Below are 16,191 nucleotides of genomic sequence, written 5' to 3'. Positions count from 1 at the left end.
CTCAATACAATATATCAGTATATAGCTAGAGTATAGAACAGTGCCACAATAAAACATAGTTTAACTTAGTATCAGATATAATTTAGTAGTCTACATCATATAAAAAAGCAAGATATAATATCAATATATGCTATAATACTGATCACTTCCAGTCCTGTCTCACTTTGTCAGCAGAGCTACATTTGACTTCTTAAATATGGATTTGGAATCCACTCCATAATGCTTAGCATGGTTAGCTTCTGTGGAGATTTAGAGGATAGATAGATAGATACAGTAGAAAGATAGATAGATACAGTAGATAGATAGATACAGCAGATAGATACAGTAGAAAGATAGATAGATAGATACAGTAGATATATACAGTAGATAGATAGATACAGTAGAAAGATAGATAGATACAGTAGATATATAGATAGATAGATTGATAGATAGATACAGTAGAAAGATAGATACAGTAGATAGATAGATAGATAGATAGATAGATAGATAGATAGATAGATAGATAGATAGATAGATAGCATTAATCCCAAATTGGGAGCAGCAAGTTACTTGGATATACAGACATACTCATTCTCACACATACAAATATAATATACTAAAAATAATAAATAAGATACAATAAAATAAGATAGCACAGATACATATGCCAGAATAACTTTTCAAAAATATACCTGGATGAATGAAAAAAGTGTAGAATAAACAAATACAAAATGCATAATATTTAGTTTTTTTTTCATTGCTAGACGACAGTGGGTAACTGTCTTGAACACAGTTTTCAGAACTCTACACACTTATCCCATGACTTTAACCTCAACCTGTACAACAAGGTAGATTTACAGCACTTTGTTCAAATGCTAACAAACTGCTGTCACAGCTGTTAACCACACATTCAAAGCAGCAGTGGCGGTTCTACATTGAATTACACCCAGGGCTTCGACTCCCAAAAAAACAAAACAAAAAAACTTATACTGTCATATTTTATGCAGAATTGTGTTTATTGTCTTTTGTCTATGTTGGAGGTAGAGACTGTGCACCTTAAAACGTGTGTTTCCTGTAATTGCAATAGTTAAATAACTGGATTCAGTGGCGGTTCTACACGGAGGCCTAGACATGCCCCTTGCCATATTGATATATATAGTAATAGTATTGTTGCTAGGACTGCACAATGCTGGGATGTTAACCACGTAACTTCATCCATCTTGGCTGTTGCATTGCGTTAACAAATCCATTTGAGTAAAGTAATCAACAGGCTATCTGCCCGTGTTAAGTAGGGAGGGATGGTTAGGAAACGAAATGTAATGCATGCCCCTACGTTTTTTCTTCTTCTAATAGTTGTCATGAAACGAGGAAGGGACATAGCGTCCTTTTTAGCCCCAGGAAACCAAAAGGTGAGAGAAACAAATGAAGGTGTTGAGGAGCAGGAAGAGGGAGAGCCAGAGGAGTCTGGGGAGGTTGGAGAGAGGGCATGTGATGAAAGGGAGGGCTCTGACACAGAGAGGGAGATTCCAGAGGGTGAGGAGGATGAAGAAGAGGGTGAGGAGGAAGAAAACCTACAGGGACAGAGAGAGGAACAGCCAGAGGGACAGCAAGTGGATCCATGTGGATCAAGTACTGCACCATCAGGTCTGTGATGAAGAAGGTTCTTACTATTTGCAAAGCAGTGCAATTCCAATGTAATGGTAGGCCTGCTGGGTGTCCTTAAAATGCTGCTTTCTGCTGTTAATTCTTATTTGTGTCAATATGGCTATGTTTCTTTTTTTTTTAAAGTAAATACTTGGCCTACATTTTGAAATACATGCAGATATACAGTACATGTATAAGTAAATACATGTTGTAGTTGTGCCCTATGTTTACTGTCCATCTTTGATGGGGAATAGAAGACGGAGCTTCAGGCCAAACTGGTCTAATCTTCATCCATGGCTCCAGTATTCTATCATGATGGACTCTACATATTGCTATGCATGTAGACATTTTAAATTTTTTATTGCCCTACCTCTCTTGCACCTGCGCTCATGCTTGTACAAAATAAACGTTTATATGATTTTAAAGTAAAATAAAGTTTATAATCTTTAAATATCATTTGTTGCTATTTTTTAATGTGCCCCTCTGGTTAAATTCACGTTTTTCGGTCAAATGGCCTTTTGAATGGGAGTAATAGGGGCACTTTTATGCTAGCCTCAAAATAGCTATTTTTTAACCCTTAAAAAGGCTCCACACAACATGAAACTTTGCTCCAAGCATCACCAGGGACTCTACACCTTAACGCAAGCATTGACAACATTGTTTGTGTGCACAGAGTTTACTAAAAAGAAAAGATTTGAGCAACTAAATAATTGCCTATTTAGACACCCGTGCTGCCGGACATGAAACACAAACAAGGTGCTGGCTGCAGCGATGGTAGCAGCAACCAAACAAACTGGATTCTACCCCACCTTAAAAAAACTTCACATCTTTTCTAAACAGTTGCATAACCAGAGCAGAGGTAAATATTGGAGCGTGGAAACAGCTGCAGCTCTTATCTGAGGAATGCTCTGGTTTCCATGGAAACCTTTTCAAATGTACACTCCCTCCAGCCACCAAGGACAGACTGAAGTCAGCTGACTGTTCACTCCCTCAACTGCATGTTTATCTAACTATAACTCAAGGACCCTCCGTGTGTGTGTGTGTGTGTGTGTTTGTGTGTGTGTGTGTGTGTGTGTGTGTGTCTTCTAACTATCTCCAGAACCATTCATCCTACTTCACACTCGGCCTCCTGGGTACAACATGAACTCGGAATAGTGTGGAGAAAACAGCTTTGGATATTAGTAAACTGTAAATAAATCTAAACAACTGGCAAACAAAGTTGAAAAAATGCTTAAATTCACTCAGAGCATTTCACTGACAGGAAACTCAATAAAAAGTTATTTTAGCTGACACTACATATCAAACAGAACGCAATTTAAAGTTCCAGTATCCTAGAAAAACTACATTTAATTTGTTCTTCGGGCAATGTAAGATATAGCCTACTTAATGATTTGATGTATGGTATTTTTTACGTTTGAACTTTGCATCAATAAAACTCTTAAAAACGAAAGACAGATGTCTTCCTGTCTCACTCAGACTCGGTTGTTTAAGTGTGCTAACTTACACTAATAACATTACCACCATCAAAATACCTCCGCTATACATCCATACTTTACCGTTACTTTATAACCTAGTAGACCGCCGGCACTAAACGCAGACTGTGGCGATATCAACATGCAATATTGCTGACGAAAAAGAAGACACTAAAATGTAGTTAAGAAAGCTACAGGCAGCAGTACCACAGGCCAACCAATGGGACCAGTTTCAGACAGCTTGATCCAAAATATCTGACACACTTTCACAACAGTAAGGCCGCCTGCACACTGGCTGCGTGGCGTGTCCGTTTTATTTCGGCTCCCATGTTAACAGGTTAGAGCTTACACACTATGGAAAGGCAAACTATTCCAATACACGTGATTTCTCACACGTAAACAACACGTTGATTTTTAACACGGTGACAACACGTGAATAAGGTGCTATATTTGAAAATCAATAATTATTTTTTTAAATGACATTTATATCTGCATTTATGTCAAAACCTCAACACTTTCCTATTTCTACCATGCATGAGTCCGCAGCTGAGACATGTGTGTCACACAGGCAGTGTGCTATGGTCAGGACCGATATAAGACCGACGCCTTTCCATGCAAAATAGAATACGAAAAGATGTGTATATGTCATTTTGACACAAATACATTTAATAAATGACATGTTGTTTCAAAGTCTCTAGGTTCTGACATAAATGCAGATATAAATGTCATTTAAAAAAATAATAATTATCGATTTTCAAATATTGCACCAGTCAACAGAACAGAACGAAATATTCTGTAGCCTATTTTTCCGTCAATACTACCGACGTTGTCTTTGCGGTTATCAAATCAGTATATATTTATATTTTAACATGAAGTATACTACTGCTTGAGTGCATTTTATCAATGGGAAACATCCATGTGTACCGACAGGGCTAGCAGCAGACATGTTTCTGGAGTGCAAAGACAAAGAAAACATCACGCAGCCGCCACGCAACTGACACGCAACAGAAACGCCACGCACACACCACACAGGCAGTGTGCAGGAGACCTACAGTAAGGTCTCCTTCACACCTGAGCAGTTTGGTCCGTTATAAATTAACTCTGGAGCGTTTGGTCCGGTTGGTTTGGGGCGGTGTGGAAGCTCATCTGAACTGTGGTCCACTTGATAACAGGGGTCTCAGTTCTCTTCCAAGTGAACTAGAGTTCGGTTCCCTTCAGGTGAGAACTAGACTGGGTAAACCCAGCCCGATCTGACGGAGATTTGATTTCACCCTGTTCAATCTGATAAGATTGAGCTTGGTCTGGTGATAGCCAGACTAGGTGAGAACGGGATCTGACCCAAACACAGGAAGTGGACCAAAAACAGAGCATTTACTAGCCTGCAGTTTCAACCTTTCACACAGTTTACAGACTTAAATATCTGTTTTAATGGATGAGAACTTTCAGATCCATATGTAATGCGTGTGCAGGTTAGTTCCTCCAGGTTATGTATCCAGCCTGAAACTCGTTGAAACTCGCATTTTTTTCAATTTACAGCGTTAAAATGCATTTTTGTAGCGAGTCAGCTTCCAGTAAGATTCCAGTTCCCTCCAAACAGTGGCCTAGGTTTTAACAGACACTCTGCTCCACTTCCTCTTTAACACAACTAAAGACATTTAATGATAGAGCCAACACTGTCAGCTGCTCCCATTGTTCACCTTCCTCTAAAATATTAGAAACACTAAAGCAGAACCAGAAAAGCCAACACGGTAGAAATGTAGTGGAGCTTCATTATTTTGGAGAGTTTCCCTCTGATATTCTGTCCAATCAACAAGCGACTGCTACCGCCACGTGACGTGTGTTTACACTGTTTGCTGTGTTTGATAAAGTGCAGTGTGATGCAAATCGAACCAAATGAAAAATGCAATAATGTTACAATTTTAGCCCCGAATCTCACCAAGCCCACCGAACTACAGAGGAGGAACTAACGGAGCAGACTGTTGCTCAGCAATGAGCGCAGATCGATAGAGTTCAGTGGCGCAGATATTTCATACAATGTTAGTATTATTCATATTTTAATGACATTCATATTAATTAGAACAGTTTCCACTTTTGCTAATTATTTGCACAACTTCCCCTTCTTCTTCACATTGAAGCCTGCAATTCAGTGTAGTGACAGCTTTTCAGAAAACCTTTAAAGGGGTGATAGAATGCAAAACCGATTTTATCCTGTCATAGTTGAATAACGACAGTTTGGTGGGTAAATAGGACATACATAGAAGCTCAACATCCCACTGACACCCATTTACTATGAAAATCTCATATTTTGAAACTGCCTCTGTAAACGGGCGAATCCCAACAAAGCTAGTTGCTTGCGCAAGCATCTCAAAATCCGGAACCTTAAGAGAACAGTCACGCCCCAACATTTACATAGGCTACACAACTGACCTGAGATCAGGTAGTCTTCTGAATCTAGCTAGGTCACGCAGATCTCTGCTATTCCATTACAAAATTCACTTCTGAAACTTTTTTATGCGAGAAATCAACCATATAAAGCTCGAATATGGCTGCTTTACGAAAAAGGATGGCTAATTGCAAATTTTCTCCGACTGTGTGTTCGGAGTTTAGTGCCGGTGTTGGTGCTGCCTGGGTTTGCTACATCGCCGCCCTGACCGCATGTTGTTACGCTTACGTACAATCTTTTACCGCAGCCCGCAGGTTCCAGTTAATCTTATAATGGGTATGTGTGTTGAGTTATTTAAACAAACAATCGGGGAAATAAACGCCTCTTGTCCGCGAGTCTCATTGATAGAGCCGCGGTGAGATGGAGTCCATAAATGAGAGCTAGCTAGCCTCCTCCTAACTCTGACATTCACAAAAATACATTCAATTGAAATCCGAAATCGGACAAGTGTTAGCTAAGCTTTGTAAGACCTTGAGGAACCTGTAATATTCATGCCGTGACGAAATTCAAACTGTAAATATACTTTAGTTATGCGAAGGTGAGCAAGCTGTGGTATTTCCCCATTGTAATGAATGGGACATATAGCAAGCAGCTGTTCGTCCTACAAAGACGCGTTTGCGTTCATAAAAATGCCTTAAAATCAATCGGACACAACGGTTAGCTTTATAAGACATTGGGGAATGATGTTGTATAAGTGGCGTGGGAATTCAAACTGTAAATATAATTTAGTTATGGCGACAGTGTAGCTAGGCCTAGCGGTATTTCCCCATTGTAATGAATGGGACATATAGCAAGCGCAGCTCGTCCTTCCACAAAGACGCGGCGTTCATAAAAATGCCTTAAAATCAAATCGGACACAACGGTTAGCTTTATAAGACATTGGGGAATGAGTTGTATAAGTGGCGTGGCAAATTCAAACAGTAAATATAATTTAGTTATGGCGAAGTGTAGCTAGCTAGCTGCGGTATTTCCCCATTGCAATGAATGGGACATATAGCAAGCAGCTGCTTGTTCTACCAAGGCATACCAGCGTTCATAAAAATGCCTTAAAATCAAATCGGACACAACGTTTATCTTTATAAGACATTGGGACATTCAAACCGTAAATGTATTATTTATAGATATAGTTATGCCGGCAGCTGGCCGCGGAGCCCCGTATGCAGTATCCACAAAGGGTGACTTTGCCCTGGGTATGGAGCCCAGCAGGCTGTCGCTTTCTCGTCAGACTGTGTGGAGCTCCTAAAGTCCGACACGTCTTACCAAATTTGCAATTAGCCATCAATTTTTGTAAAACGGCCCATATTTGAGCTTTATATAGTTGATTTCTCACTTAAAAAAGTCTCAGAAGTGAATTTGGTAATGAAACATTGCAGTGTCTGGAATATGAGATTCTGTCGCTTCTCTAATGTATGTGTATTGGGGATTCGCTCAACCAATCAGCGCGCGTCTCTAATGTCTGCGTATGGCAAGTCGCTCAACCAATCACCGCGCAGCTCATCTAAATATTCATGACCATACCATATTTGGAAGAAAAGCTCTTGTTACAAATAGGATAAATGCATAAGGGCCAATAAAATATCAACCAGGCCATTTTCAGCCCAACCAATGTTACATACCCCATTAGGAGACCATAAGGAACAGTGTGAAATACCCTATATAATCATTCTATCACCCCTTTAAATATTCCACTTTAGTATCATACATGTTTGCCGTTCTTACTGCTTCCCATTCTTTCGCATTAAAGCCAGCAATCTAGTTAAATTTTAGCAATTTAGCTTTTCAGCATTCACAAGCATTTTCTGCAGGAAATGCATTTTGTAGTTACTTTTCAGATTAGTTTTTAACCTTCTTTCATGTTTGTGATAAACTGAAGTATGATGTCATAAGAGTGTCATAAAAAAGAAGAAACCTGTAAAATAAGAAGAAACTAAATGTCGAAGTTCAATTCAATTCAGTTTATTTAATAAGAGGACAGATCAAATTAATAAAACAAAAGATTATACATGGGTTAAACATTATATATATATATATATATATATATATATATATATATATATATATATATATATATATATATATATATATATATATATATATATATATATATATAAATTTATATATATATATACATATACATATATACACACATATATAAACATATATATACTACTATTTATATATACATATGCATATATATGCATATATATATATACATATATAATATATATATATGTTACATATATATATATACATATATATATACATATATATACATATACATATATATATATGGAGAGATATGTTGACACGGCGGCCATTTCCTAACAAACATTGTGCTCCTCCTAATGCATGTGTGTCTATGGAGGCAGAAGGTCTATCCACAATTAAAATCATAATTTCTCGCTGAATTTCCGACAGTTTTTCAAGCGATTTAGTACAAATGCCAGACATGCATTTATAATACAGGATACTTGATTAAATTTAAAATGCAGGTTTTCTTACCAAACTTTTTCAAAATATTTTGAAGCTAGTAACAGTCTGTTTTTTGTACCAGACTTTAAACATTTATATATTTCTGATAATAAAGTTTGGATTTTTCCACATGGGGGTCTATGGGGAATGATCCGAGGAACTGTTCAGTGACACACATAACAAACATCGTTTTCAGCATCTTACTGAGATATTTATAATCACTCAAAACATATATGACCTGACACAAGCTAGCATTAGCTCAATTCAGTATCAGGACAGTCACTTAACTTACTGTTAACTTAAAAGAAGGATTAATGTTACCTTTTGTGATATTAAATTCAACACTTTAGTAATAGTATAATATTGTAAAACACATTTTTCATCCGTGAAATGTTATTCCATGTTGCTTAGTTTAGCATTTCTTTCACATGAACATCCAAAAGCAGTACAACTATCTTTTTCTGAGTCTTTAAGATCAGTTGTCTGTCCCAAGATGGCGGCGCCACAGATGCAGTTTAAACACTAAGGGCCTTATTTTAACGATCTGAAATGCAAGTGTGAAACGCAAAACGCAAGTAGCTTTGTGGGCGGATCTCGGGCGCTGTTGCTATGATACCGGCGGGATAAACGACTCTTGCGCCCGACGCAAATCTAAAATGGGTTGGTCTGAAGTAGCTAGGAGTGGTTTGGGCGTAACGTGAAAATAACCAATCAGAGCGTCATCAGAGCGTCATCTCACAATCTCTTTAAGCGCTTGTTCCATGGCGGATTGCTATGACGACGGCGGATTTGCCTGGTGCACGCCAGCGGGATGCTGTCCGGGATGCGGTAAAGTAATAAATACCCGTGTTGATCGTGTGGCGATGTTGCTGCGGCCCCTCGGGCGCATCTCCTCAAGTCTGGAGAGGATTGCTGCAGCCATGGAGCGTGGGTCTGCAAATGCACCATCTGCTCCTTTTGCCCCTTCCTCCTCCCCCCACTCCATCTCCATCCACCCGCTCCATCAGGAGCGCATCACACATTACTCCCGGACCAGATTCCGCGGGAGTGTCCAATCCCACCGTAGTCCTCAAATATTTCCTCATTTATTTCAGCATCACATCCATGATTCATGGAAATGTGTAAAACACAAGCCACAAAGAATGCTGCGACTTTTTGAGGACTGTACTCCTGATCTATCCAAACACCTGAAGCGCATTTTCAGTAATATTTTTCCTTGTAATTATGTATGGTTTGCAAAAATGGGATCTGTTGCGTCCGTTTAGCTATCAGGCCATGAGGAGGAGGCAGGAGGAAACAGCTTGGGTCGGAAACATGTTCACAACGAGGCAGTGTGAATGCGCTGATGTATTTTAAGGTTACCGCTCTGAGAAAAAGTTTTCCCACATTGTTCACAGCTGTAAGGTTTATCTCCAGTGTGAATGCGTTGATGTTTTTTAAGGCCACTACCGTGAGAAAAAGTTTTCCCACATTGTTCACACCAGTACGGCCTCTCTTTAGTGTGAACACGCTGGTGAGATTTAAGGCTACTGCTCTGAGCAAAGGTTTTATCACATTGATCACAGCTGTACGGCTTCTCTCCAGTGTGAATGCGTTGATGTGTTTTAAGGGCACAACTCTCATAAAATGTTTTCCCACATTGTTCACACCAGTACGGCTTCTTTCCAGTGTGAACACGCTGGTGAGATTTAAGGTTACTACTCCCAGAAAATGTTTTACCACATAGATCACAGCTGTAAGGCTTCTCTCCAGTGTGAATGCGTTGATGTGTTTTTAGGTTACTCTGTAGTGTGAAAACTGACCCACATAGATCACAGCTGTGTAGATTGTCTCCAGTGTGAACACGCTGGTGACATTTAAGGTTACTACTCTGAGAAAAGGTTTTACCACATTGATCACAACTGTAAGGCTTATCTCCAGTGTGAATGCGTCGATGTGTTTTTAGGTAATTCTTTTGTGTGAAAGCTGCCCCACATAGATCACAGCTGTGTAGCTTGTCTCTAGTGTGAACATGCTGGTGACATGTAAGGTTACTTCTCTGAGAAAAGGTTTTACCACATTGTTCACAGCTGTAAGGTTTTTCTTTAGTGTGAATGCGTTGATGTATTTTTAGGGTATTCTGTCGTGTGAAAGCTGCCCCACATTGATCACAGCTGTAAGGTTTCTCTCCAGTGTGAACTCTCCGATGAATATTTAAATATCCAGATGTTGTGAAGGATTTGTCACAGTGTTGACAGTGGTGACGTTTGGGTCCCTCTTCTCCACTCCGTTTCTATAGCAACAGACAAACACAGAGAGAGAGAGTGTTAGTGAACAACCTTCTTAAAACCTGGACTTGCTCTCACTCAAAATTTTCACTCTTCATACAATAATTTATGACAAAATGAAGGAAAATATGTGCTGGTTTGCAGACATGTTATTATGGAAGCAAATGTACTTTTCATAACTTTAATAAGTTCAGAAATATTCTAAATTTTCAGGCAAGTTTCCCCATTCAAATGATTGGCAATTAAAAAACTGATGATGGCTAGGTTTAGTAATAATGGGTTCAGTTATAAACTAGGCTAGGGCTGCAGCTATCGATTATTTTAGTAATTGAGTATTCTACCGATTATTCTATCGATTAATCGAGTAATCAGATAAGAAATACCTTTGTTTTATTGAAGAGCAATAATTAACAATAATTTGGTTAAATTTACGGAAGAAGGTACATTTCTACTGCCTACATTGGTTACGATATCATATCTAAAAAAACTAAACATTAAGTGTATTGCAATAATACATTTTAAAGAATTTTTTTTCAAATGATATCAACCTCAAACTAAGGCATACATTAAGGCTCCCAAGCCACGCCTACCGCTTGACAGACCCGGACAGACCGACAGAGGCATTCAACTCAACTCAAGTGTGTTTTATTGTCATTTCAACCATATACACGAAACGTTTCATCGTGACTCAAGTGGTGTTACACATTTAACATATATAAAAACGACATTATATAAAAACGACATACGAAACAGGCTACATTTAGTACACACACTTTATAGGCTCCGTAAAGTTCAGCTAACGCATACTAGCATTAGCGCTTGGTGGGCTGTAAACACCGAGCATAAACACAGCCGTGAATTTGTGTGTAATGTAGAATGGTCGGCATTTAACAGTCACAAACTCCACCAGCAGTTAGCAGTTAAATGGATACAAATCACCACATTTCTGCGCCACTCGGTGCCACTCGGTGTTAACACACTTCCATCCGACATTTCTTAGATCTGCGGTGAACGTCACTTCCGTTTCCGCCTGACTTCTTGTTTCTTGTTACAGACGATAACGGCAGACGCTTAACGTCTTGCGATTTTAAGTCCTCCACAACGAAATACAGTCACTAATTACACCGTTTAGCTGTATTTTAACCGGACCTGTCTGGCCGCAGTTTCTCCGTTGTTTGCAAAACTTTCCTCCGCTCAGTTAGCTAACGTCTAGGTATTTGTTGTGCTAACGGCTAGTTAGCCTGCCTGCTAGCGGGAGTTAAAGCGAACCACTCAGGATTTTGCCTCCTGGGAAATCTAATCTATTCCATATTTTGGTAACAGTAACGGAGCTATCCACAGCTTGCTAATACAAGCAGGAGCACCTGCATTGTATTTCGACTTGTGAAGGTTTTTAGGTTTTAGGAGAAGGCCTCCATCAACGTTGCTACTAGCTAAACTAGCAAGCTACACGATGCCCCCCCTCAGCTGTTCACCTGGCTGTGACTCGTGCCTCCTGTTCAGCCAGAAGATAGTGGAACTTGAAGCCAGAATATCGACTCTCCACCAGATCAAGGCAAGTGAAGAGTTCCTCGAATCCATTATCATTGGAAGTTCCCCCCACACACACACTGACGGATGTTTTGATTCCACTGTGCCCTGCAATACTCTCACCCCCACACGCACTAATACAACCTCTGTCCCTGTTGTCTCTCCTCGCGGCTGCAGAGGACCAGCCAGCTCTGCTGACCAGCTCCACTCCACACCAGCCGGAGCCATGGCGTGTAAGCAAGCACCAGAGCAGGCGGTCAGGACAACGCTCAGCCCCAGCCCCAACCCTACAACTAGAAAACCGCTACAGCATTCTGACCGAACGACGAGGGAGTTCCCTTCTCTGCCCGTCCCCACGCCCGGCTCATCCTGGTCCAGCCACACAGTCGACCGCCCCATTGAGGGCGGACTCTCCCCCCCGGACTCATCAACCTCCACGCTGATCATCGGAGGCCTCCATGGTAAGGGACCTCCACATTCCCCTTTACCTGCGGTCCCTCCAAGGTCTACTGCTTCCCCGGTGCCAAGGTCCGTGACATCCAGCACAAACTTCCCGGCATTCTCGCCCGCCACGCCAAGGTCGACAACATCATCGTGCATGTGGGCACAAACGACATCAGAGCGAGACGGTCGATAGCACTCCAGGAAGACTTCACCACTCTCCTCTCCACCCTGATGGGTACAGGTAAGCGGATTCTTACATCTCTGGGCCTCTACCTACATACAGGAAGGGTGCGGAGAGATGGTCTAGACTGTTCTGGCTCCACACCTGGCTGGAACCACTCTGCACTTCCCTGAGCATTCCCTATGTCGACAACTTCAACTTGTTCTGGGAGATGCCCAACCTGCTGAAGCTTGATGGTCTCCACCCAAACCGACACGGAGCCAGGATGCTATCTGACAACATAACGACCACACTGAAAGGCAAGTATTGACATTATGTTGAAAATATCACAGATTCATGTCCCCCAGGCATTGATCCTGATAGCACTATACAAGTGGATGAATCTGAAAATGTTTTCTGCAGGATAACATGTAGTACTAGTGTTATTCCAGTAACGTGTAGTACTAGTACTATTCCAGTAACATGTAGTACTAGTACTATTCCAATTATAATCAACAACAGACCACACAAAGTGGTGAATAGAGGGGCAATACTTAACAACCTAATTGGAATTAAAACTACCACTGCAATGATAGAAAAGGAGACGAAAATTAGATGTGGATTACTAAATATCAGATCTCTGTCTTCTAAAGCAGTACTAGTAAATGAATTGATATCTGATAATCAAATTGATCTATTCTGTCTTACTGAAACATGGCTGGGCCATGAAGAATATGTTAGTCTAAATGAAGAGACTCCTCCCAGTCATATTAATACTCAAATTCCTAGAGGCTCCGGCCGAGGAGGGGGAGTTGCAGCCATATTTGATTCAAGCCTGTTAATTAATCCTAAACCCAAACTGAATTATAACTCTTTTGAAAGCCTTGTTCTTAATCTTCAACATCCAACACGGAAATCAGAACAGCCAATTATATTTGTTGTTGTCTACCGAGCTCCAGGTCCGTATTCTGAATTTTTATCTGAATTCTCAGAGTTTTTATCATGTGTAGTCCTTAAATCAGACAAAGTACTTATTGTAGGTGATTTTAATATCCATGTGGACGTTGACAGCAATAGCCTTACTACTGCTTTCAACACATTACTGGATTCAATCGGTTTCAGTCAGACTGTGCACTAGGCGACGCACTGTTTTAACCACACCCTAACCTTGTGCTGGCATATGGTATTGAAATTGAGGATTTAATAATATTTCCGCAGAATTTGGTATTATCAGATCATTTTTTAATTACTTTTGAATTCTTGCTACCTGACCATACTAAACTAGATAATGGCTTCTACACTAGATGCCTATCTGACAGTGCTATAGCTAAATTTAAGGAAGATATTACAACAGCATTTGACTCTATGTCGTGCCTTAGAATAACAGAGGACCTCTATGTTAACCTCAGTCCCTCTCGGGTTGATGCATTTGTGGACGGTGCTGCGACTTTGCGCCTACGGGACCTAGGATCTTTGACTCTGCAAAAAAAAGAACACGATGAAGCCGAAGGAAAACAGCTCCTTGGTATAACGAACAAACTCGCAGATTGAAACAAGTCTTGCGAAACCTCGAGGGTAAGTGGCGCTTCCACCAAAGTGGAAGAATCCGGTCTGGATTGGCAAGAAAGTCTCAAAACCTATAGGAAGGCCTTAAGAAAGCCAGATCAGACTATTACTCTTCACTAATAGAAGAAAATAAGAACAACCCAAGGTTTCTTTTCAGCACTGTAGCCAGGCTGACAGACAGTCATAGCTCTACTGAGCCATCTATTCCTCTAGCTCTGAGTAGTGATGACTTCATGAGCTTCTTCAATGATAAAATTATAACAATTAGAGATAAAATTAATCACCTTTTGCCCTCAACTTCTAACAGTTCATCTTTAAATACAGGACCGCTAGAACGAACGACTAATCCGGACATATACTTAGACTGCTTTTATCCTATAGACCTTCAACAATTAATGTTAAAGATATCCTCAGCTAAGCCACTACCTGTCTCTTGGACCCCATCCCAACGAGGCTACTAAAGAAGCGTTACCCGTGGTAAACACTTCACTACTAGATATGATCAATATGTCCTTATTAACAGGTTATGTACCGCAGTCATTTAAAATAGCTGTGATAAAACCTCTTCTGAAAAACCGAACCTGGATCCTGAGGTCTTAGCAAACTATAGACCTATATCTAACCTTCCCTTTCTATCCAAGATCCTTGAGAAGGTGGTTGCTAATCAGTTATGTGATTTTCTACATAGCAACAGTTTATTTGATGATTTTCAATCAGGATTTAGAAAGAATCATAGCACAGAGACGGCACTGGTGAAAATTACTAACGACCTTCTAACAGCTGCAGACAAAGGACTTGTCTCCATTCTTGTTTTACTAGATCTTAGTGCTGCATTTGACACTATTGATCATACAATCCTGTTACAGAGATTAGAACACTTAGTCGGAATTAAAGGAACTGCACTAAAATGGTTTAAGTCTTATTTCTCTGAGCGATCCCAATTTGTTAACATTAACGATAAACCCTCCAAGCACGCCAATGTCAGCCATGCGTTCCTCAAGGCTCAGTGCTTGGACCAATTCTATTTTCCTTATATATGCTTCCTCTAGGACATATTATTAGGAAACACTCAATTATATTATCACTGCACGCAGACGATACCCACTTATATCTGATCAATTAAGCCAGATGAAAGTGGTCAGTTAGCAAGACTTTAAACGTGTGTTGAGGATATAAAATCCTGGATGACCCACAACTTCCTGATGTTAAACTCAGACAAAACGGAAGTTATTGTGATAGGACCAATGCACCGCCGAACTTCGTTTTCGAAAGATATAGCTACTCTGGATGGTATTGCCCTGGCCTCCAGCACTGCGGTCAGAAATTTGGGAGTTATTTTTGATCAGGATATATCCTTCAACGCCCATTTAAAACAAACCTCAAGAATAGCCTTTTTCCATCTTCGTAACATTGCCAAAATCAGGAATATCCTGTCTCAGAATGATGCTGAAAAACTAGTCCATGCATTCGTTACTTCAGACTAGATTACTGCAATTCCCTTATTATCAGGTTGCCCAAATAAGTCCTCTTAGTGATGGTTCTGTTTCCCGTTTGTTGCACCATGACCTCGAAGCAAACACCTCAGAAGCTTTCTGGTCTAACATTAGAGAGTTAGCGTAGAGTAGCGTTAGCGCTGAATAGTAGCGCGGGTAATGGATTGGTACTTCTATTAATTTCATCGTTCTAAATGATACCACAAGGTCTACACTAGTATATATAGTTATGCACTCATAAACCATGGATTATAAAGTTTGCATCAGAAGTTATTAAGTAACATTTGCCTGCGGGCTTCTGCTCTGCTGTTGTTGTTGCTGCTGTGAGACGAGTGCTTAGGGCGTCGCCAAATTACAACACCAAAAAGAGATGCAACAAAAATATTTTTAATTTAACTTATTTTTTAAAGTAAGTGCTGTAGTATAACTAGCAGGAGACAAGTAATAATTGAGGTAAGTTTGGAGACATTACCTTATTTAATCATTAAATTAATAAATATTTTTGTTGCACTCTTTCGGTGTTGTAATTTGTAAATGTCCCTAAGCACCTTTACTGCCCGGTAGTAACAGCAGCAGCAGCAGCAGAGAGCAGAAGCCAGCAGGCAAGTGTTATTTACATAAACTTCTGGTGTACTTACAAATTTTACAATCCATCGTTTTATGAGTGCATAACCTATTTGTACTACTGTAGACGCGTTTGTATCATTTCGGCCATTATTAG

The 16,191-nt window shown here is 40.1% G+C and overlaps 1 protein-coding gene across 4 annotated transcripts in view; it reads right to left on the bottom strand.

Annotated features, from left to right (window-relative positions):
* Positions 1–9,177: 9,177 nt before the first annotated feature.
* LOC120571101 (zinc finger protein 664-like) overlaps positions 9,178–16,191 on the bottom strand; it is a 416,820-nt gene continuing 409,806 nt past the window's right edge. For all 4 annotated transcript variants that reach the window (XM_039819785.1, XM_039819795.1, XM_039819803.1 and 1 more), the window contains one exon: positions 9,178–10,282. In XM_039819785.1, the coding sequence (XP_039675719.1) occupies positions 9,329–10,282 (954 nt within the window). In that variant the 3' untranslated portion in view covers positions 9,178–9,328. The remainder of the gene's footprint in view (positions 10,283–16,191) is intronic.

Source organism: Perca fluviatilis, chromosome 2, assembly GCF_010015445.1.
Source record: "Perca fluviatilis chromosome 2, GENO_Pfluv_1.0, whole genome shotgun sequence".
Taxonomy (NCBI): domain Eukaryota; kingdom Metazoa; phylum Chordata; class Actinopteri; order Perciformes; family Percidae; genus Perca; species Perca fluviatilis.
Note: the sequence above shows the minus strand (reverse complement) of the source record. Positions and strands in the feature narration are given on the sequence as shown.